Here is a 23488-nt window from a genome sequence, read left to right on the forward strand (position 1 = left end):
GAGACGCCAGCCCAGAACTGTCCCCCCCCCCCCACACACACACACAGAGTCAAGATGGCAGGTGAAAACAACAATGGGACTGGAGGACAGAGGAGAACGTGAGAGGAGAAATCCCTGGGCAATACCCAAATTCCTGGGAGAACTTCCCACTTGAAAGGCTAAGAAATTGGTGGGTTCAAACCACGATCTCCAGGAGATCCAGGGAACCAGGTGATACCCGGCTTCCAGGGGGAAAGAATAGAAAGTCAACTAAGGTCTAGAAGGCTTAGGACAGAGGCCTGGAGTTGTAGGCTGGATGGTGGGGGAGGGGCTGTGGTCCAGCCCGCTCCCCTTCGGTCCCCTCCCCAGCCCTCAAGAGCCCTTTGTGACAGGGCCACAGGTCTGTCATGGGTGCCTGGGGTAATCATCTCCGGGCCACTCCCAGAGCTCAGTTGCCTCAGGGCAGCACTGCACTCCAGACATGGAGAATCCTCTCTGGTTTCTGAAAAGCACTCTCGCCACCTGGCTGAGCTCCACTTCCACTTCCTGGGCGATGGATACCATCCTCGCCTTCTTGTGTGGACTGGGGCTCGTCCTCATTTTCCTTCCCTCCCTCCGCAGGAATCCATCCTTATGACCCCTGCTGAAACGGAGAAACGTCAGGAAGGTAAGAAAGCCTTGGCTGAGACCCAATAGAAGATCATTCTCTCTTCCTCTCTACTAGGGTTTCCACTTTTATGAATCAATTCGAGGGGCTCTGTGGATGGGAAAGAATAGAACAGCATCCTTCTAGGGACGAGCCAGGCCTGGCAGGCAGGAATTAGAGTGGGCACAAGGATGTCCATCCCGAGGTCTCAGAGCAGGAGTCCAGGGCACAGGCCCCAAAGCAGCGACCGCAGGCAGAGGACTGGACACTGGGTTGGATCTGTGTGCGAGCACAGGCCCTGAGGACTGCTTCCCCAGCCCCATTCCCCTGGAGGAGATCACGGGCGAGCCATCCTCTGTCGGGGCAGATGTGAGGGTGGTGCTGAGCCCCGAGAGCCTCCAGGCAGGGGCTGGAGTGGGGCTCCGGCCTCGGGCAGCAGAGTCCTCCCTGAGAAAGCTCAGAGGCATGTGTAGGTCAGACAGCGTGCGTGTTCTTGAACAGAGGAACAGTGGTGGGAGCAATCCATGGTGGGGTTTCACCTGGAACATCCTTCCTGATGTTCCTCAAAGAAGGAACACACAAAACACCCATTCTAGGTTCAGTTATCCACTTTCAAAAGGAGTCGAAAGAAAGAACCACCACAGAGCTCCAGGAGTTCAAGGTAGAAAGTCACCTTGCTCCTGATCGCTGAGCTTCTGCCCCTGGTCTAGAGAGAGCACAGGGAGCCTTGGCTCTGAGCCCCTGGAGTTGTTTGTTTGTTCTCACCTCTCAGCCTCAAGTGGAGCCAAGGGGGAGGGGCAGCAGGAGTCGGAAGAAAAGTGGAGCTCTGCAAGGTAAGCCTCTGCCATTCAGCCCTGTGCCCCGAAAGCTGGCCGCCATCTCTCCTGTCCCTGAGCGCCCAGCTTCGCGGCCTCCCAGGAAGCGGGGGCCAGAGCATGTCCCTCAGAAGGCAGAGACCTCTGGGAGGCTCCCGGGAAGGAGAGGAGATCTCAGACACTTGCCAGTGTCTGTGCCTGTGCCGGGAAGGAAGCCCCAAGCCCGCAGGGACCGGGCAATGGAGGATGAGTAGCAGGGGCCTGTGGGCTGTAGCGGACGTGGAGGCACTTGGTCAATGACAAACCTCAGCCCATCGTGCGCCTTGCCGTCCGCCTCGGGGATCACGTAGCCTTGGACTATGCTGCCTGGGCTCCAGAGTCGGCCCTCCCTATGGTCGCCCCTAAAGGGACATCGCAGGCAGCCTCGGGTAAGAGCCCTGGGCCCCTGTCTTCAGCACCGTGACCCGGTCTCCTGGTTTCTAGCTTACAGACAAGGCCTGAAAGCACTGGCAGAAGCTTGCGGGCTGACTTCCCTTCTGCAAAGGTGAGAATCTTCCCCTTCTCTCCTGGCTGCTTCTTCCTCCCAGAGCCTCGGAGGTGGCCCCAGGGCTGCAGGCAGCTGCGGGGCTGAGCTGGGAGGGGGACCATGGCCACAGGGGCTGGCTAAGGGCCTGGGGGGAGGGCGGGCGGCAGAACTTTGTGAAGTGAGAGTGGGGCCCGGGGAGGGCCCTGGGCCTCAGTGGCCCCCTGCCTGGCCTGCCCAGCCTGGCAGGCCCCTCAGACCCTGGCTGCAGCTTGTACCTCCTGTCTCCCGCGGCGACCCGGGCAGGCTGCCTTCCAACGGTGCCTGTCATCGGCTGTCCTGTCCACACTCCCCTGGGGACGTGTGGAAACCAGCGTCCGCCAGAGCCCAGCAGCCATGCATGGAGCCCCTGGAAGACGCTGTTCACGCCGCGTCTCCAGCGCTTTCCCCGGCTCCTCTGACCGAGCACCCTCCCCCTCCACCGGGCTGCACCTCTGGAGGGGCCCACTCAAAAGCCACCTCTGTCACCGTCTTACGAAAACCTCCTCAGCCCCCAGCGGGGGAGAAACAAAACAGGCTCCAAACTCCAGAGTCCCTTCCTAGCCTGGCCCTTCCCCTCCCTGCTCCGTCACCAGCCTGGGAGAAAATCCAGAAGGACCTGGGAGGGTCCCTAACTGTGGGCGGCCAGGGACCCTCCGGGGCCCCTCCGACTGGACAGGTGGGCAGGCCGCCTCTTCTGACCATCACACGCAGGCTCATGGGCGGAAGCTGGCAGAGCGGCACCGGAGTCGGGGCTGAGCGAGGCCGTCGAGGCTGGAAAGCAGGTTCCTCCACGGCCAGGACTGAGCCAAAGAAGGAGAGTCGGGCAGGGACCTCCCCAGACCCCTGCTGTGGGGTAGCAGGCCTGGAGGGGAGCTCAGCCTCCCAGTCTCCCACAGCTCAAGGGGCCGGGGCTCTTGTGCAGGCCAAGGAAGCCCTTCTCTGGTACCTCACCTGGAGATCCACACTGCCGGCCCCCTCCAGAACCCGTAATGTGCCTGGGAGAGATCCAGTGTCTCCAGGGTCCCGGAAAAGCACCTCTCCACCCACACATTCGGCCGCAGCTGCCCAAGAGCCTAAGGAGCTGCGCCTTCCAACAAAGCTCGCGAGCCAGCTGGAGCTGCCAGGGAAGCTCCCGGCCCAGAAGCAGCCTCAAGGCCGTGCTGCCGGCATGCTCCTTCAAGACCCTCCTACTCATGGTCTCCATGCCACGTGGTCTCCAGGCCAGGTGCCACATGCCCTCCCATCAAGGGCACGGAGGAGCCAGGGGCAGCAGCAGCCCAGGAGACCAAAACGGAAGGCCCCGTGGAAGAGTCAGCTTCCCCCGATTGAGGAGATGGAGGAGGAGATGAGTCCCAGACCGGGAGGGGATGAAGAAAGACTCGCAGGACCGAGGGCTTCCCAAGCCAGCAGGACGAGCCACCCTCCCCAGGTCGGGGGACTAGGAGACACCCTTGGGAGCAAATGCCTCCAGCTTCTGCCACACAAGGCACCGGTCTTGCCAGAAGGCCGCTTCACTAAAGGCCTGAGCCGCTTTCTGCCATGCCTAAGGCCCAGCAAGGAAGACCAAGAACCGGCAGATCCCCTTCCAGAAGGCAAGCCTGCGGCAGCCACGCCCCACAGCCAGGAACCTGGCAGAAACAGCTCGGCCGTGGATGGCAGGGCTCTGGAAGCTCAGCAGTCGGGGACGTCCTTTGGACGGGCCCTGCGAGAGAGACTGGGCCTTGGCCGAAGACTTCGTGCCTCCCTGTCAAGGCAACGCAAAGGCCGATTTCTGGCCTGGCTAGCTGGGCTCTCCTGCTCCCACGGGGTTCCCTGCCTCCCACACCAACGAGAGTGAGGATCCATGACAGTCAGCAAGCCACCCGCAGGGGCCACGGCTGTCCTAACAAGAGTGATTAGAGGAGACGCTGGCATGGCAACTGGACCTTGCCACCCAGGGAGCCGCGGACTTTCCCACAATAAACGTGTCTTTTTGGGACAGGTGGTGGCCTCTGTCTGTGCCCTTCTCGGGGAAGGGACAGGACCTGGGTCTGCCCTGCCTGAGGGTCTGCTTTGGCTTCCAGAAGGGGCGGGGCTGTGGAGGGAGGCGGATCACAGCGTGGCCTACCCACTCTCACCCTGATTCCCTCATTGCGCCGGAAGTTTCCATCATGCCCTCATGACAAAGACAAATGGAAGCCTTTAGGATCCTTGAAGACAAGCAAAAGCTTTAAACACCCAGCCCAGGATGGGGCTCAGCCTGTCCTCTCCTGTGTTCTCTCTCCCTTGAACTTGTGGGGCTGTGGGGAAGGCGTTTGCACAGGCTGAAATTCCCCCTGAGGCTCCGGGAAGTGTCAGAGACACATTCACACGTCCCAGGGTCCGGAGGGGAGTCTGGGGGCAGTGCCAGCCCCTAGTCCAGAGAGGGGAGACACCTGGCCGCTCACCCCCAGCTCGTGGTGGGACAAGAATGACGCCTGCCCCAGGAGCTTCTTCTCTCCCGGGTGGAGCTGGATGGAGAAGGGCCTGTGGACCCCTCTCAGCTCAGCGTTGCCCTCCCTCGGTCCCTGTCCCACTCTGGAGCAGCAGCACCGAGGAGGAGGACTGTGCTCAGGCTCTGAGGGCGGGCGCGTGGGGAGCACGGAGGCTGATTCGGGGGCTGTCCCCTCTGCCCCAGAGGAGCGAAGGGCCCTGCTCTCCTGCACCTGCCTTCTCCTCCTGGGGAAAGCAGCTGGGTTGGGACTGTGGTGTGGTCACCATCTGATGGTGGGACACTGTGCGCCTAGGGTGCGATGTGGAGGAAGGAGGCAAAGTGGCACCACACTTTCCCATTGACCTACTGAAGGACATTTGGGGGGGGGCACAGAGTTTCACTACGAGAAAGAGAGCTGCTAGGAACTGCCTGTGAAAATTTTTCGCGTGAACATAAATTTTTATTTCTGGATGGGAACCATCACCTGCAATGGAAAAGGAAGGTTTGCCAATGGGCACACCTCCCAGGATCTTAGAAAGAAATGACACATGCACATAGGACTCAAAGTGGTTGAAAGGTTGAAACAGGCCAGAGAGAGTAAACCTCCTCCCCTGGCATAGATTGGGAGCAATTTCCCAAGGAAACATCCATTCTCTAATGCCCTAGAGAGCTGCTGAGGAAGTGGCCAGTAACTGGCCGTCACCTACAATAGAACACCATCAAACGATTCCCACAGGAGACCAAAGGCAGTGCCACTGTCAACAGCTCTGTTCCTCTTCCTCTCCAGAGAACACTATGCCCCCTCCTGTTCTTGAGATGCTTCTATCTGTCTCTTCATTTGTCCCTGCATCTTTTGATGATAGGAGACCATAAAGGAGCAGCCTTGAATTTCAGTCCCAGCTCAAGGAAAAGGTCTTTGTTGGATGTGTAAAGAATCAAGTGGTTTTCTCTGTCGAGAAAGACGTTAAAGATCATTTGGGTGACTGCTGAGAGAATTAACTCTGCAGCAAGTTATTCTGTGATCAAACATAGTCCTCCATTGGAAGTATATTTATCAGCTTAAGGGAGTAAGCACAATTTAGACAATCCCTGTTTTGGTATAACTAAGACGACCTGTCCAGAGGTGTGTGTATGTATAATTGTGCAATGACTATCAAATGGGACATCGAAGCGCGCTTGTGTAACAAAGGCTTCCCAGAATCCATCATTTGTGGTCGGGAAACGATGCCTCTGTTCTTCAGGTGGATTTCTAGATGATCAAGCCCAAAGCAGGATCCACGCATAGTGACGGCTGGTTTCTTGCCCACTAAATCCAGGCTGGGTTATCTGTGTCAGAAAAACGTGGTCGTCCCCTCCTGAGTAGGGAAGAACTCACTTCTCCACCTACTGTGTGCTTCTCCTTGACTTCACACAGAACACTTCACTTCTGACACTTACTGTCTCCAAATGGGGGGTGGGGGTAAGGGAGACATTTCCCCACCCCAAGCAATTGTCCACCACACCAGCTGGCTGTCCTCCAGTTTCACTCGATTCTGACACTCCAGCATCAGAACGCACAAGTTAAGGGCTCAGTCTCACGAGACTGTTCCCACCCCACTTCAGATGCAAATCACACAGAACAGGTCCCCAGGTTCCAACAACTTCCATCTGACTTTGCTACAAATTGGAGTTTCCAAGACCCCTGCTCAGGTTCCATTGACTAGCTAGAGCTGCTTGCAGAATTCAAGGAAACACTTCCTTCCGTTGACCAGTTTCTTCAAGGATATGTGGAAGGGTACAAATGAACATCCAGATCAAGACATCCAGTGCGCCAGGTCTGGAAGGGTCCTGAGGGCAGGAGCTTCTGCTCCCATGGTCTTGGGGTGTATCCCCCCCTGGAACACAGATGTGTTCACCCACCCGGAAGCTCCCTGAACCAGGTACTACTGAGGTTTTATGGAGGCTTCCTTATGGACGCCGGATCCATACTAACTCCATTTTCAGCCCTTCTCCCTTCTCAAGAGCATGGGGGTGGCGGGGGGGGGGGGACTAACACTTCCAGTCTTCTCTCATGATTTGGTCTTTCTGGTGACCAGCCCTCATTCAGGAGCTATCCAGGAGCCCTCATTAGAACACAAGACAGTCCTGTCCCCTGGGAAATGACAAGGGTTTCAGGAGCATTGTGTCATGAACCGGGGTCCAAAACCAAGTAGGAGAACAAAGGATGCTCCTAGTGCTTTGACTTCTCAGGAAACTCCAAGGGTTTCAGGAGCTCTGTGCTAGGAACTGGGGCAGACACCAATACATATGATCTCGCAGAGTCATACGGGAAAGTGACCCCTTGCAGACCCAAGCCTGCTTTTCTATGTCAACAGGGGACCCACCTCCCAAGTCTCTCTGCAAAAGAAGGAGACATCAGGACCCACTACGCTGCCTCTGGCTAGAGTTGTTCACACTGGCACTCTCCATGCTCCCCAGCTACCTTACTTGTTCACACTGAGGACTGTCATGCACAGGGAAAATATCCTAAGGGGTGGGGAGGCCCTGAGCTAACACCTGTTGCCATCTTTTATTTTTATTTTTTGCTTTTTCTCTCCAAATCCCCCCAGTACCTAGCTGTATATTTTAGTTGTGGGTCCTACTAATTGTAGCATGTGGGACTCCGCCGCAGCGTGGCCTGATGAGAGGTGCCATGTCCACGCCCAGGATCCAAACCACGGAAACTCTGGGCCGCTGAAGTGGAGCACGCGAACTTAACCACACGGCCACGGGGCTGACACCCAAAGGTGTGCTCTTGAACATGTGCACTGGGACAGTACACGCAAATGAACTCAAATGCTCTTATTCCCATGAAAGCTGTGTGAAACTCTGTGATCAACAGAGAACAGACATTCTGTTCAAGCCCACATTCCAAGGAGTCAGAAAAATTAACCACAGTCATCAAAAAGTACAATCCGTAAGGGAATCCTCAGTTCCCACTGTCAAAACATGTCCAAGGATGTAATAAGGTAATTCCTTTCGGACTCAAAACACCCTCTCTAGAGGGTACAGGCAAGACTTGAGGCCACGTGGGCCTGGAGGGGGAAGGTTAGACCTACTCCGTGAAAAAGCTATGTGCACGGCAGACTTGGAGCCCTGAAAGGGCTGCTGAAAGACTAGACTCAAACCCAGACCGTGGGCCCAGTCCCAACATCCCCGCTAAAGATCAGAACTTTAGCTCAGCTGACCTAGGCCTGGCTTCTGGGTGGGCCACACATGTGTCCACGCTCTGGAGAGTGAAGACTATTTTAGACAGAGTAAGAAGAAATAGGGTCAAGATGACATATAAAAGATTCAAAGAAAATGAGAAAATACTTTACTCTTGGGATTGAAAATACTGAATTAGTCTGTGAAAATGTGTGTAGGGGGGTGTGTGTGTCTGTTTGTATGTACATCATGTCCCATAAGTCTTCTTGAAGCTTTTCTAATTTCAGAAGTATCAATGCTACTAACATCAAACACATCCTTTCGAGGTTTAATTATTTATATTTTTATCCTACTTATTTTAAATGATAAATCATTAGTTTGAACTTTTGTGTCATTGGTTTTGAGTGAAGATGGCAAAGGTTGATGGAAACAATAACAACTTAAATATTGAAAATTAAAGAAGTATAAGGGGCCAGCAATGATTAAAAAGGCTTGGGCTCCAGCTAAGACTTTCACTTCCACCTGCTTGAAAAGAAGGTAAGTTATGGCAGCATTTCCTACTACATGCATAGTCGAGAATGCTTTCAGTCAGTGTGCTTACTACAAAAGTTATGAAAAACCAATTGCAAACATGTGAGGCAACATTTTAAACTAACTTTAATAGACTTAGCAGAAAATACTAAAACATAGACATAGGAAACAGACATCTCATTGAATTTCAATGAAACATATTATTTTCAAACATTTCATCTTCATATATATTTTAAATTTTTAAAGTACTATGATAAGATATATATGTTATGAAACTTACATTTTGAAACTAGTTATTTATTATTTGTTTTCTTGTTTTTTTCTATTTAATTATCATACTCAGAGTCCCCAAAGGTCTAGCACAATCTCTCTGTATCCTTTTGTATGAGTGTCTTTTTTCCAATCTATTCTCTATTCATTGTTGCTTATTAAAGAATGGTCTTTGACATATCTATTTTCAATTTCTAGAGGTTGGATGTATAACTAAATAAATCATGAGATCTTTAGATAGAAGAAATATCATCTGAGATACTCTTATTGGTATCCCATGTCATAATACAGAAAATTATTTCACCTTTCATTTATAAATAATGCCCAACTCATTCTTCACCATTTTTTCTCTTTGACAGTCCATAATTGGTCTTCGAGCGTTTTCCCTAATTCAGTTAAATGTTTCCCCCTCTTTCTTATCATATGCAAACTAGTCTGCTTTGTTTTAGCTTATCCTAAACTATTTCTATTCTGGTGTCCTCTGTGCTTTGCTCTTTCCTTGTCCTGTAACCCTTATAAGGAAAGACTTGTAATTTTCTTACTCATTTTAGTAGATGAAGGCATCTGACTACATTTCTTTCCAGCCTTAAGTGTGCCTAAAAGTTAACCTGCTGGATACATACATTATTTGATTATAAGTTACTTTCTTTTTATATCTCCTTTATATTACATTTAGGACAATGACGATTTTTTTTAATTATGGTAAAATACACATAACATAAAATTTTCCATCTTGACTGTTTTTAAATGTAGTTTAGTAGTGTCAAATATATTTACATTGTTTTTCAATCAATTTCCAGAACATTTCCATCCTACAAAACTGAAGCTCTATATCCATTAAACAACTCCCCCATTCCTCTCTGAGGACAATGTTGATTTTTAAATTATGCATGTGCATAAGTACATTATATTAAATGTGGATTTCATTTTGGGATAGAGAAGGAATTTTACAAAATATTTGTTTAAAAAAAGAGGGACTTTTGGGCCTTAGGTTGTGATAATTTTATGTATCAACTTGACTGGGATGCCCAGATAGCTGGTAAAATATTATTTCTGGGTGTGTCTGTGAGGGTGTTTCTAGAAGAGATTGGCATTTGAATCAGGAGACTGAGTAAAGAAGATTGCCTTAACGACGTGGGTGGGCATCATCCAATCCATTGAAGGCCTGAATAGAACAAAAAGGCTGAGAAAGTGAATGTGTTCCCTCTGCTTGAGCTGGGACATCCATCTTTTGTTCTAGGACACTGGTGCTCCTGGTTCTTTATCTTCAGGCTTAGACTGAGTTACACCACAAGCTTTCCTGGTTCTTCAGCTTGCAGACAGTAGATTGTGGGACTTCTCAGCCTCCATAACTGTGTGAGTCAATTTCTATAATAAGTCTCCTCTTATGTCTATCTATATATGTCCTATTGGTTCTGTTTTTCTAGAGAACCCTGACTAATACATAGGGTCAAGGACCACTACTCGAAGCTACTGGAAGGAATGTGGAGTGGGGGCAGGCAAGGGAGACTCCTAGGGGGTAGCATTGGAACTGGAGTTATCAGTAAGCAGTATGAATTCATGATTAGAGATACAGACATAGATATATATATAGATATGTACATATTTGCATATATATTTTTTCCCTTTATCTCTATCTACTGAAAGCACCTAGCAGCCACGAGCACATCTAGCACCCAGATCTTGGTTTCTAGATATCATTCCCCATTAAAGGGAACCAAAGATTCTAGAAGAAATGAGAAATGAGTGATTCCAGAACTGGAGTTGGGAAGGTATAAGACGAGTCTGGAACATCTTCTTGTACCAGAAAGTAATTAAGTGCTCAAAAGGACAGAGGGGCCAGCTTGAAGGACTAGTACCAGCCAAATCCAGAACAATTTGAGCAGCAACATCAATAAGTAATAAATTATAATCCACTAAATAAAATAGAAAACCATGAGTCCATACTCACAGTAAATAAATAAATGATAAATAAATATACAAAGTAAAAGCGAGGACTCTCCTTATAGTAAAATGCCAACTCAAAATAGAGAGGAAGTGGTAGAGTTGAAAATTATCATTTTGCAATGATTATAATAAAGATTCATTCAGGCAAGAATTATCAATCAATCAATATCACATAACATATTTATGATATATAATGCAGATAAGAATTTTATTTTCTTCTGAAATAATAAAATGAAATCCAAGACCCAAAGATTTATTTCCATATGAGTCTTTTTAGATATAAATGAAAGTTATAACTGGTTTTAAGAGCATTCTATTATGCTGTCATCATAATGGTAAAGTTCTGTTTTGGTGAGAATTGGTCCTCTGTGAACACCAAGTTTCATAGTTTGAAAGAACACCTAGGGGGACTGACAAAGGGAAATTAGAATGGTTCTTTCCCTCAGCCCCCAACACACAGCATATATTACTTCTAGGGGAAGCATAATACAATTGTCTGAGAGTAAGAAAGGAAGACAAAAATAAACTAGAGAAGGTGAACTCGTCTACAGAGTTTGAAATAAATAAAAACAGGTGTGAAACTCTGGTTCTAGGTATAAAATAATTTTATTTGAGTTAAGAATCACATAAAAATTAACCATACATCATTTTCTTGAGCAAAGGCAGAAGACTAAGTCAGAGTTAAGTTACCTTAATATTGAGAAAGGAGAATTAAAGCAACACTGCAGGAGTCGATTGCTCCCTGCCCACCTACATCCCCTTTTAAGGGAAACTGTGCTGGCCACAGCTCCCGTGGCAACCATGTTCTGTATGAAGAGATTCCACTTCCAACCACTGACTGGATCAGGAATGAGCAGCTTACCCAAATGCAGACCATCCATTGGCCTTCCAGGTGATCTCTCACCAGCCCAGTAATAGGAACAAGCTAGGTGAAACAAACCTCAAGAATCTGATTGGAAACCCTGGAGAAATGCAACTAGTGAGCAGCGGGAATTGAAACCTAAGGGTCCTGAGGAACTGCGGAACATGAAATCCACTGTCAGCCACTATATCATTCAGAGACCCAGCAGGAAACAGAAGACACAGATGGTTCAAAGGAAGAGACTTTAATCAACGACTATTTGAAGAACTACAGGCAGGGTTAAGAGAACAAACAAAGGATGGTAAGGTCACCCAGAGTAATAGTAAGAAGCCATTACTACCCTGGGCCTGACAGGACAGGAGGCAGAAATAGTATTACTGGAGCTCAGTGAGGCCTGGAAATGTGGAGAGGGCCCCTCAGGGGGTGCAGCAGCCTTGGAGGGATACAGATAATGCCAGAGATGAGAAGTGGGCCAGGGAGGGAGGGGGAAGAAATCCCCTGACCTCTCACTCTCCTCTTGTCATCTGGTGACCCACTCCTTAGCCAATTCCAATGGAAAGACTGCCACCACGGGAGTTCTGGTGTGGTTCAGCCCTCCAGAGGACAGAGAAGAGACAAGGAAAGTGGGTACATCTGGGGATCAAACAGAGACCAACCAAAGAGCCACATCCAGGCCAACGTCACGAAGGATCTGTAGACAGCTGGTAGAAAGAGAGAAGCAAATGACTTGAGAGAAAAAAGATGGGGAGAGTAGTCAGTCCCTAGTGCTGCCTTGATTCTGATGCCTTTCTGGTTCTGGTTCCATCCACTCACTCGCGGCAGTACCCCAACCCAGCCCCGAGAGCCTGAGTCCCCTTTAACAGGCCTCTCATCCTTGCATCCAAAAAGCCCCTATAAACCAAACACCATCAGGGAAAAAAGTCTCATTTAAAGGGACTCTTTTGATAATAAATAAGCCTTATTATTAAAAACACAGAAGGAGGAATGTGCATGGGTATAGGGAAATACTAAAGAGATAAATATACTAGGTGAGGAAGCCTACCCAGAACTTAGAAAATGCCTTGTCTTGAGTAGTATGCTTTCAAGGAAGATTTAAATGAATGGAATCTACATGAAACAATGACAACAGTAATAATGCCAAAATTTTGTTGTGACTATAATCTGAGTTTCTACCATATACGTCAAATCTTATTGGTTGGTAACAAATACACTATGTTCATGAATCCCTGAGGTAGACTATTTGCATATATAAGTCTACTAGATTACATTTTGGCTATCAGTGAGAATTTAGTGGTTCTCAACCCTGATTATATAATAAAATTAGCTAGAGATCCTGTAAAAATTATGCCCCACACCAGACCAATACAATCAAAATCCCAAGGAGTGGGCCCAAGCACAGTAAAAGGTCATTACAGCATTCTATATTCTAAACTATACTCTAAATTTAGGAAAGAGCTTGCAGATAATTTAGACCAACTTGATCATTTTATGGTTAAGAAACTAAAGCCCAGAGAGTCCTGGTCCTGGTGCTAAGCACTAGATAATACCACCTGCTGCTATTATGGAACATCGTCGAAAATAATCCAATTGTCCATCAACTGGAGAAGTGATAAACAATACAATGAAATAATATTCAGCAACAAAAAGGAACAACCTACTGATACAATCAACAAAGTGGATGAATCTTAAAAACATTATGCTAACTGAAAGAAGCCAGGTGCAAAAGACCACATATTATATGATTATATTTATATGAGATGCCCACAAAAGGCAGACCTGCAGTGACAGAAAGTACATTAGCAGCTTCCTGGGGCTGGTAATAGGAGCAGGGATTGACTGAGAATGGACAGGAAGGATCTTTAGATCTCTTCTAAAACTAGATTGTGGTGATGGTTACACAACTCTAGAAATTTACTAAAGATCAGTAAATTATACACTTACAGTGGGTAGATTTTACGGGAAGTAAATTATATCTCAACAGAACAAACAAACAAAAGAACCTGCTGTCATTTATCGAATACCCTAATAGGAATCTGTACTACGAGTTAAATAGCATGGCCCTCGCTGGTATGCTGGTAAAATTTTTAAAAAACAGTCAATTGATACAAAGAATGTTTAGCACACAATTTACAAAACAACGATAAAATACACAAGACTTTTTATTTCAAATTCCATACACCCATACTCTTCACCGTGACTTGCTGTTTCTTGAAAAATCCACTATCAGTTTTTATAATTAGTCCACCAACAATAGTGTCACATATTCAAACTATAAATAAATGCTTGATTTCTAGCCAGTTCAGCAAAGAAGTTGCTCACATTATTAGAGCGTAGTTCTGACATGAATGTTGGCTGGTATTTTTGTTTACATTTAAGGAGTAAGACAAAAGTGAAATAATGAAGACATATGCCATTTGTTCTTCAACGATGTAAGCAAAGCAACTTCTTTGCTGAAATCATGAACATTTTCAAATACTGAAAGAATATTTCCTCAATTTTGTGCCAGCCACAGACATGTGCCAGCCACAGACATGAAACATTTTAAGTTTAATCTTCCTTAACATTTTTACTATCATTTTCTGAGTCTGGAGATAATCAACAATAAATCAAGCCCTGCTTGGTAGCACTGGACAATTTCTATGGTGTAAATATTCCCATCACGGCTGGTTTCAAGACACCAAGGTAACAAGACGGAATGCAGAGTTGGGAAAAAATGTGCCCCATTACACCATTAAACAGTATTTCCACATATGGATACAATAGACATAAGTAATCTTATAAGCATTGCTAATAGTAACTAGAAAGTGATGAGGGGCCAGCCACATGGCCGAACCATTAAGTTTGTGCGCTCTGCTTCAGTAGGCCAGGGTTTCGTGGGTTTGGATCCTAGGTGGGGACATGGCACCGCTTATCAGGCCTTGCTGAGGCGGCATCCAACACAGCACAACCAGAGGGACCTACAACTAGAATCTACAACTATGTACTGAGGGGCTTTGGGGAGAAGAAGAAGAGGGGGAAAAAAGAGAAGACTGGCAACAGATGTTAACTCAGGTGCCAATCTTAAGAAAAAAAGAAGACAGTGATGAGTTTTGAGTTTTTTCACCTTTGTTTTTAATATAATTTAATTATAAATTTGTGTAATTTAATTTTTAATAACAGCAGTGTTTCATTTCCAGCTCATTTTAATAACAGCAGTGTTTCATTTCCAGCTCATTAAAGTCCTGAAATTTTAACAACCGGCTCTCATCAACCAGCTCCAGCACATCACTGACTGCCCATTTTACCAATAAGAAAACTAAAGCTCAGAGAGATTGTCACTAACTAGCCCTGGTCACACAGGACAGAGCCACACAGGGCTGTCTAATTCCAAACCTCCTCCCTTTCACTGTGCCTCTTTAAAATGTAGCTGGTGATCTTCCCACACAGCAACACCCAAACACCTTAACGTGAATGGATTTATCATTTGTTGGACAGTCATTGCTTTCTTTTCCAATAGGTGGATGGGAAACCTGACCAGGCGAGGAGGAAAGAATAAACGGAAAGTGAACACGTACCTGACAGCCTGGTTCAGGATCTGGCAGGATGTGGTCCCTCCAGAGATCTGGCTAAGTCAAGATTCAACAACCAGCAATTGGGTAACAACTGGAAGAAATAATAGATCATTCATCGTTTTTTACAACATCTGTATTCAATGTTCCTTTTCACACATTTTCACCGTACTTAACGAAAACGTTATTTAAGACTTATCTTAGAGGTCATAGAAAACGCCAAGTATTAAAAATCAACTAAAGTTTCCAAGAGAGAAAAACAAATTTATCAACAGTAAGTCGTTCAGCTCTCAACACAGATACAACTTGGCCCCAGGTCTGACCCAGCCCTCCTCTACCACAGCATTTTCAAATCTGCCGCCTCTGCCTTCAGCGACTGCTCACTGGCGGCGCCCTGTCGTGATGCTACCACAATCCAGGGTCACATCTCGCTTTCCAGGAAGTGTGCGGCGACATATCACTATAATCAGCGTCCTAACGCCACAAGTCGTAAGGTCGCTCAGGAGCCATCTTAATTTACATTGTGGAATTCTTGTACAAAAGTGCTTCGAAGCGTCTCCGACAGAGAACGTTCCAGCAGAAAACGCTGCTTTTCGAGCGCCACAAGCTTCTACCGCGGCCGTCTCCAGCGCAGACGACCGGCCCCCACCAGCTCGGGGATGAAGCAGCGCTTGCGCAGTCAGCCACTCCGGTGGCCGCTCAGCCCCGCCCCTCAAGGGGGCGCCGGGTTCTCCGAAAGGCGCCCGGCGTAGCGACGCTCACGCGCGAGCAACGGCCGCGCAGGCGCAGTCGGGTGTCTTCGTGGGGCAGGCGCATTTTCTCCTCTCTTGGCCTGGTTGTCGGTTTGTGAAGCGCCGGTGAGCCCAGCAAGTGCTGAAAGGCCGGGGTCGTGGACCCCTGTCAGGTCGCAGCAGCACGGAGGTGGAGGGTGTCGCCGAGGGCGCGGGGCCGGGCGCCGCCAGCGGCGTGCTCCGCCCCGGGGCCCCGGCCCCGGCTCCTGGCCAGGCGCTGGCTCCACCCCCCGGCCCGGCCCCGGCCTCGCAGTTCACCCTTCTGGTGATGCGCCCCTGTGGAGGGCAGGACGAGGCTGCGGCCGAGGGCGTCCTGAGGCAGGCTCCGGCCCTGGGGGGCAGCGCCGGGGCGGGCCAGCCTGTTAGGTACCTGTGTGAAGTGGCTGGGGATGCCGAGGAGGAGGCGGGCGAGGACGAAGCCGACCTGCTGGACACTTCGGACCCCCCGGGGGGAGGGGAGAGCACGGCTAGTTTGGAGGATCTGGAGGACGAGGAAACCCACTCCGGGGGCGAGGGCGGCAGCGGGGGAGCCCGGAGACGGGGCAGCGGCGGGGGCAGCCTGAGCAAGACCTGCACCTACGAGGGCTGCAGCGAGACCACCAGCCAGGTGGCCAAGCAGCGCAAGCCGTGGATGTGCAAGAAACACCGCAACAAGATGTACAAGGACAAGTACAAAAAGAAGAAGAGCGACCAGGCCTTGAACTGCGGTGCGGCCGCCCCGACTGGCAGCGGGGGAAACGTCAAACAGGAGGTATCAGACCCTAGCTGGGGTCTTGGGGAGTGGGAGGTGAAAGAAGAAACCCCACTGCTGCCGCACACCGCATTTCCAGCGCCTGCCCACCGGCTTCCAAATGGGCCGGGTTGCTGTGGCTGAGAGTTAGTGAGTGCTTGCCGTAAATAAAGTTTATACAGACATGTGCCAAGCCTTAACAGTTCTGTTGCATCTTTGTGATAGATGAATCAATTTCGGTGAAAATGATGTGACACCTCATCAGAGCTGTCATTTCAAAGATCTGAGATACGGGCTGGAAGGACAGATAGGAAATGATTGTTCTGGTTCATCACCAAAGGAGCAGGCAAAGAGACTTAGGAACCTAGATGAAGTTGGTGCTTTGGAAAAGGTCCTGTTCTTGGAATCCTATTTTTAGCACCTGTTCTTAGTACCCCAATTCTCAGTACTCTATACTTAGTATCCTATTTTCAGTTAACCATATTCTTAGTACTCTGTTCTCCGTATCCTGTCCGTAGTACCTCTATTCTTAGTTCCCTTATACTTAATACCCTGTTCTTAGAACCCTGTTCTCAGTACCCCTATAATTAATACCTTGTTCTCAGTATCCGTGTTCTTACTACCCTGTTTTTTCTTAGTACACCTAAGGAAAAAAATTGAATGATAATGGAATGTAAATCTCAGAAGATTTTTGGATTGTTTGATTTGAACTATGTTGAAGGTTAAAGCCCGTGCTGTGGAGTTGGACTTCTGGCCTTGAACAGGTTATTAAACTCTTTGAGCCTTTCAGCTTCTTCATCTGTAAAATGAGTGTTAAAATAGTACCTAGTTCATAATGTTGCTGCGAATATGTGAGATGTTCCATGTTGAGTGTTGACACAGTGTCCAGCAGATAGTAAGTCATTAACCTTAGCCATTGTTCTCCTCAGTAGGGGTGTACTTTGAAGTTGTTACAGGTAAGCAGATAATTCATCTTGTGTGTTTTAGGGCTTACCTATTTTGTCCATACCAGTGGCAGGAGATTATTTATATCACTACTTTCCAGTCTTTTCAAAGCCAGTTTGTCGTTTTTCTCCTAAGGACTTCCAAATTTTGAAAGTATTATCTATCAGTTGCTTCCCTAAGTAATATTTTTTTGCCCCCCCTCCATTTTTTGTTGTTAATTGGGCAAAAAACTATCAGTGTTTCATTAGCAATATATAAATTGCTTTTGAGTTCATATATCCCATCCAAAGGCAGGCAAACTTTGTTTTGGGCTGGACAGCTTTATCTAAAGAGAACGTTCAGTTTCCACTTGGCATTTTTTGTAGTATTGAAAATAGCTTACAAGTAACTCTTTGCTCCCCTCCCCCACCTTTGCCCCACTGTTGATTTTGAGACCTTCAGGAGACTGAAGAGCCCAGGTTGGAAATCCTGGAGGGAGAGGGATTGAGGAGAGTTGTATAAAATTAACTGCCAACACTTTGCCTATGACTTAATGAGGGACTTTCCCCAAGTCCCACAGGGACTGAGCAAGAAGGAAGAGAAGCAAAGACCTGTTCGTTACATCATTGAAATGCCTGTAATCATGGGTTATTATGTTAACTGTTAATCCTATTTGCATTTTTGTCATTTACCCCAGGAAAATGCAGACAACATACTCTCCGTTGTTAAACAAAGAACGGGATCCTTTGGGGATCGTCCTGCAAGACCTACTCTTTTAGAACAAGTGTTAAATCAAAAAAGACTGGTAAATATCTGTTTGTATAGTAGTTACAAATCTATTAACTAAGTTGTTTGTTATAAATGAAACTATTTAGATTTTTGAGATTTTAAAACTTGTTAAACTGGTCATCAGGATTGAATTGTGCCTCTGCCAGTACACCCTGGAATCTCATAATGCTCTCCCAGGACTATCTGAGCAGGAACACTTTTAATCCTCTGTCTTCATTGACTAAACCTTGATATCTGAGCAAGATGAGATTTTAAAGTGGACTTTCCTTGTACTGAATTTTGGGGTTTATGGAATAATGCTTTAGTAGTATTGAGGTATAATTAGACCAATATTGAATAAGGATCTCTATTATAAATTTGGTAGAAGGCATCAGAATTCAGTCAGGAGAGATTATTCAATAAATACTGAAGTAATTAGATAATAATTTGAGGACAAAATAGAATTTAGCTCGTCACATCACGGTACATCAAATTAATTCCTGATAAATTAAAAATTTTCTAAATTAAAAAAAATAGAATTGGGACTTGATCTCAAAAATCTGGAATGAGAATTTTCTAGCTTCAAAGAAATAGACAAAATTACAAAGACAAGATTATAAATTTGACTACATACAAATGAATACTGTAGTCAAAATGGTGGTAAAAACAAAAACTTCACAATAACATAGGAAAAACGTTTGCAACAAATATAAAAGACTATGGTTAATATGGTTGCTATTTGTATTGTATAAAATATTCATATAAATTGATGGAAAATTTTGGCCTCAATACATTCTGTCTATACAAAAAGTAAAAACAGAAAAAAGAAGAAAACAGAAATACTACCATTAAGTGATATGGAAAGGTATTCAATATCAGTAAAAATCATACGATAAACTACACAATAAATGAGAAGCGTTAAAATGATAACACACAAGGATGCTGAGGGTTCCATGAAATGAGCACTCTCATTCTGTTGACAGCGTCATATATCGGTTGCAACACTTTGTGGAAAGCAGCTGGACTGTATGTATCAGGAGTCTTTACAAAGGTCATCCCTTTGACTCAGAAGTCATACTTACTGTGAAGACATTCACAGGAAGTACATCCTAAATATGGATAAAATTAAACATAAGGATGTTGCGAGAAATGTATTTGTCACAGAGAGTAATATAGTGGTTTAAGAAGCCTGTGTTGAACAGTCTTATAGCAGCTAAGTAGATTGTTGTACATTTCCTTAATAGAGGGTTGAGCAGTCTTTACAGATTAACTTTTAAAGAAAACTATTTAATAAATAGAAAATGTCCTACGCTTATAATGTTAAATTTTAGAATCAGTATTTAACAGTAGTATTTCCACTTTATTTAGTTTATCTTTTTCATTTTACTGAGGCCAAAGTATTCTTCTTCATCGATTTAAATAAGTATTGTATTATAATAAAAACATATTAACCCTAGTCTATTACATTTGTTATATGATTATAACTATACTTAAAAATGTTAAGTGTGCAAAACTGTATTGGTTGTTTTACAGCAGTGGTATTCTTTTCTGAAATTTTGGTAATGTGCTAATACTACTTTTATTAATATATGTATACCTATATACAGTTTATACACCTGTACCTATGCAGACATACACACACAATTTTTAATTTCTTTAGAAAGACTTAGTAGGCTAGTGGGAGAAACTTGAGTTCCAGTACTAGCCTTAAATGTATTTCCAAACTGATATTTAACTGCCGTTTTCACATGTGGCCCCTTTTCATTTTCCATTTTTTCTTGCTGGAATCCTGGGCCAGTGCTCTAGCTGTTTGCTCCTATGTTTCATAGAGAGTATATATGCTGGCATGTCATAGAAAGCATTTCCTTGATGTGCAAAGTTGCCAGTAAGATCACGCTTCACCCATTATTTTTAGGTTTTAGTATTTTGACGTGTGACATCAAGTTTTATTACTATTAGTTTGCAGTTTAATCGCAGTGCATCAGATGCAAATGTGAATTCAGTTCAGGAGTGTTTTGTTTTGTAAGCACATTGTATCTTGTGTGGGGACATATCAGAATAAGTTCATTGCATAAATGCAATCTAATCTCATAAGAATAATGATATTAATAAATATATTTTTTCTTTTTAAGTCATTACTAAGAAGTCCAGAAGTGGTGCAGTTTTTACAGAAACAGCAACAACTATTAAATCAGCAAGTTTTGGAGCAAAGACAGCAGCAATTTTCAGGAACGTCGCTGTGAGGGAATTTATGAAGATCTACATGTTTTTTATCTTATTGTAATAGATGAACATATTTTTATACTAAAGATAAGTGGGGGAAGACATGCTGGTACAACATAATCATTTTCCTGTAAATGTACGCGTGCATTTGGGGATAAATACGTATTGCACTTTGTGCATATAATCCTCTCAGATCACCATGAATTTGAAGAGATCAGCTTATCTTCCAAAAATAACATTTAATTACAAGGTTTTTTAAACAAAGTGTTCCTCTTCAGTCATTGTTACTGAAGGTAATGAAGCAGTTACTTTCTGTGGAAGTCATGAAGTTAATAGATATTAATCTTGGGTCATCTAGCTCAGTGGTTCTCATCCAGGGGCAGTTGGAACTCTGTGGTATGTTTTTTGATTGTCACAGTGACCTTGAAAACTGCTGCTTTTTAGTGAATGGGTCAGGAATGCTAAATGTTCTGCAGTGTCTGGAATGGTCCACACAACTAAGAATTGTCTTACAATGCCAATAATACTCCACTTAAGAAACACTGATAGCTACTTGTAATGATAAAATGTAGCTGGGCACCCAGAGTTAGGTTCTCATGATAACCTTTTCTTTGCAGTTAAGACTAGAGCTGTCAAAGAGGAAGCATATTTTATATGTATAAGAAAAGGGATCATTGTTAAATATCTGAAATTAGGATGTGTATCTCTTTTCAGAGATATGCTGGTAAAACCTAAGAGAGGGACTAAGTACACTGCAATGAAGGCATCTCCTGAAGTTGGCTTCCCTACTTCTTGTTACCTGTTAGTGTTGATCTCTGTTAAAGAGGACAATCTTGTGTTTTGAATTTGTGAACAGTATAGATATATCTCATCCCACAAATGCCAGGTCAAAATTACTCTTTTTATGCTCATTTCTTTTTTCATTTTTTTGTTTTTCTTTTTTTCGTGAGGATGATAGGCCCTGAGCTAACAGCTGTGCCAGTTTTCCTCTATTTTATGTGGGATGCTGCCACAGCATGGCTTGATGAGTGGTGTATAGGTCCACACCCGGGATCTGAACCCATGACCCCGGGCCTCTGAAGCGGAGCATGCAAACTTAACCACTACACCACCAGGCCAGCCTTACTATTTCTTTTTCAAAAAGAGATCCTGAAAATAAGAACACCTCAGCATTTTGTCAGTGTTTCTCAAAAGTGAGCTATTTTCAGACCGTATTATTCCTAAGTAATGTTCAAAGAATGACTGGTAATCTGGATAGGTACTTTCTTGTATTTTTCCCCTAGGAAAACTTTTAAAAGGCAAACTTACCAAAAACAGTAACAAATCAAATGTCAAGAGAGTATTTCCAATGTTAGGACAATAAATGCACGTGTCTGAAGTTTAATAATGCAAAAATTTGTTAGTTTCTTGGGTTTTAAGCTCTGAAATATGTCATATTAAATTTAGTCACAGCTGTTCTAAGAAGTATTTAAGGAGGGAAAAAATCTTACTCATTTTTTAATGTGTGTTTTATACCTGCATATCTGTGCAAAAACGCTTTTACTGAAATTATTCATTAAAGTCCAGTTGCTGACCTTTGAGTTGTCTGATTCACTTATTCTGTTCTTTAGTTGCCTCACACTGGATGCAGAGGAATTGATTCACATTTGTTATTAACTGTTAGTTTGTTCTCTTATGGTGTTGGAAGCTTTATTGAAGCCCTGGAATGTAAGTTAACTTTGATGGCGAAAAGATCAGCTTATCCTTCTTCAAGTGGAATAGGAGGAATGGGAAAGTAATAGGCCCGTGAGGGCTGAATGAAAGGAAAAGGGATATATATCAATAAAATCATAAGGTTTTTACTTATTTGATATAGATTTGTTGCAGTGTGTCCCCAATTTTTTATCCCTTCATGTATTCATGACTTTTACAATGTAACTTTGCTGTTCCTCCCACCAAGAGATTGAGTTTGTTTACCTACCCTTTAAATCTGAAGGATTGGCCTCGTAACTTGTTTTGGCCAATAGAATGCAGAGGAAATAGCATTATCCCAGTCCTGAGTAGACTTCCAAAGATTTGTAATACTTCCACTTATTCTTTTACAACCCTACCCAGCTATCATGGTAACGAGTCCAGCCCAGCCCAGCCTGCTAGATAATGAGACACGTGGCCCAGTCACCTGTGGTGTACCAGCCAAGAGCTGCCAATAGCTGGTAAACAGCCAGACGTGAGTGAGGCTATGCTAGACTAGCTATCCCCTGCCAGCCTGCCAGCCGACTTCACATACACTGGATCCCAACATGTCGGCCAAGCCTGGCCCAGACTGGCAGAACTACCCAGCTGACCAGTAGACTGTGAGCAATAATAAATAATTAGGATTGTAAGCCAGAGTTTTGGGGTGGTTGGTTATGCAGCATTCTTGAGAGAGTAGGTAACTGATACACCACCTAACTGAATAGTTATTGCTATGTAACAAATCACCTGAAAATTTAGTAGCTTAAAACAACAATTTATTACTATTTCTCACAGTTCTGTGTTTGATTACTATGGTTTTAATTAGCTGTGCAAGTGCTTTCAAGCTAGGCATGGCAGACTTCAAAGGGGGCTGCAGCAAAATGTCCCATCCCACATGCTCTTATGCCATGAACCCGTTAAGCACTGGATTTTGTTTTTTCACCCCCTTGAATCTGAGCAGGCCCTGTGACTGCTTTAACAGAATATGGCAGAAGTGATGCTGTGGCAGTTCGTTTGAGGCTAGAGGAAAGGAGATAATGTATATAGATGTGGTATATCTGTAGCAATAAGAACATAAAGGAATTCACAGCTTCCGTTTTCCAGCAGTCAGAAGAGAAGTCATCTGTTTACATGGACTGAGGGAGTTGATCAGAGGCTTTAGGAAAAAGAGGAAAATTAGGAAGATACATTGAAGTCAATGACAGGCTAGTAGCCTGCTAATAGTTCCCCGATACATTTTTTCCCCTTCTTTCATAGTAATGGAATTTTTGTTTGGGAACATAGCCACACAACAATATGGCTGATTAGCACATGATATCATGCCAAAGGATCTGGACACAAATGATGTGTGGATGATTCCATTTATATAAAGTACAAATGCAAGTAAAACCATCGTTAGAACACAGAGGAGTGGTTACACATGGGACAAGGTGGAGCCTAGAAGGAGGCACGAAGAGGCTTCTGGGGGTCTGGTAATACTCTTCTTGTCCTGGATGCTGGTTATGCATGTGTGTTCTGTTAACAAAAGTTCAGCAAGCTATACATTTATCATTTTTGCA

At 45.2% G+C, this 23488-nt stretch overlaps 2 protein-coding genes and 1 long non-coding RNA gene across 6 annotated transcripts in view; 2 read left to right on the forward strand and 1 right to left on the reverse strand.

Annotated features, from left to right (window-relative positions):
- LOC139076323 (uncharacterized) overlaps positions 1 to 15505 on the reverse strand; it is a 98638-nt gene extending 83133 nt beyond the window's left edge. For 2 of the 4 annotated variants that reach the window (XR_011527779.1, XR_011527780.1), the window contains exons 1-2: positions 15301 to 15492; positions 14787 to 14874 (exon numbers count right to left, since the gene is read on the reverse strand). This is a non-coding gene — a long non-coding RNA (uncharacterized lncRNA). Of the gene's footprint in view, positions 1 to 11458; positions 11934 to 14786; positions 14875 to 15300 lie in introns of those variants that run through there. The other 2 variants (XR_011527781.1, XR_011527778.1) reach the window with 2 other exon arrangements.
- On the forward strand, positions 1353 to 3983 carry LOC103559384 (spermatogenesis-associated protein 31E1-like). Its single transcript, XM_070578766.1, has 3 exons — positions 1353 to 1458; positions 1924 to 1984; positions 2717 to 3983. The coding sequence occupies exon 3, from the start codon at positions 2721 to 2723 to the stop codon at positions 3840 to 3842; it is 1122 nt and encodes a 373-aa protein (XP_070434867.1). The 5' UTR covers positions 1353 to 1458; positions 1924 to 1984; positions 2717 to 2720; the 3' UTR covers positions 3843 to 3983.
- Positions 15506 to 15647: 142 nt separating the features above from the next.
- Positions 15648 to 21796, forward strand: RFXAP (regulatory factor X associated protein). The gene is made up of 4 exons (XM_070578024.1): positions 15648 to 16322; positions 16940 to 17065; positions 17923 to 18030; positions 20126 to 21796. Exons 1-2 carry the CDS (start codon positions 15840 to 15842, stop codon positions 16946 to 16948), a joined length of 492 nt encoding a protein of 163 aa, XP_070434125.1. The 5' UTR covers positions 15648 to 15839; the 3' UTR covers positions 16949 to 17065; positions 17923 to 18030; positions 20126 to 21796.
- The last annotated feature ends 1692 nt before the right edge of the window (positions 21797 to 23488 follow it).

The sequence above is a fragment of the Equus przewalskii genome, chromosome 16, assembly GCF_037783145.1.
Source record: "Equus przewalskii isolate Varuska chromosome 16, EquPr2, whole genome shotgun sequence".
NCBI lineage: Eukaryota > Metazoa > Chordata > Mammalia > Perissodactyla > Equidae > Equus > Equus przewalskii.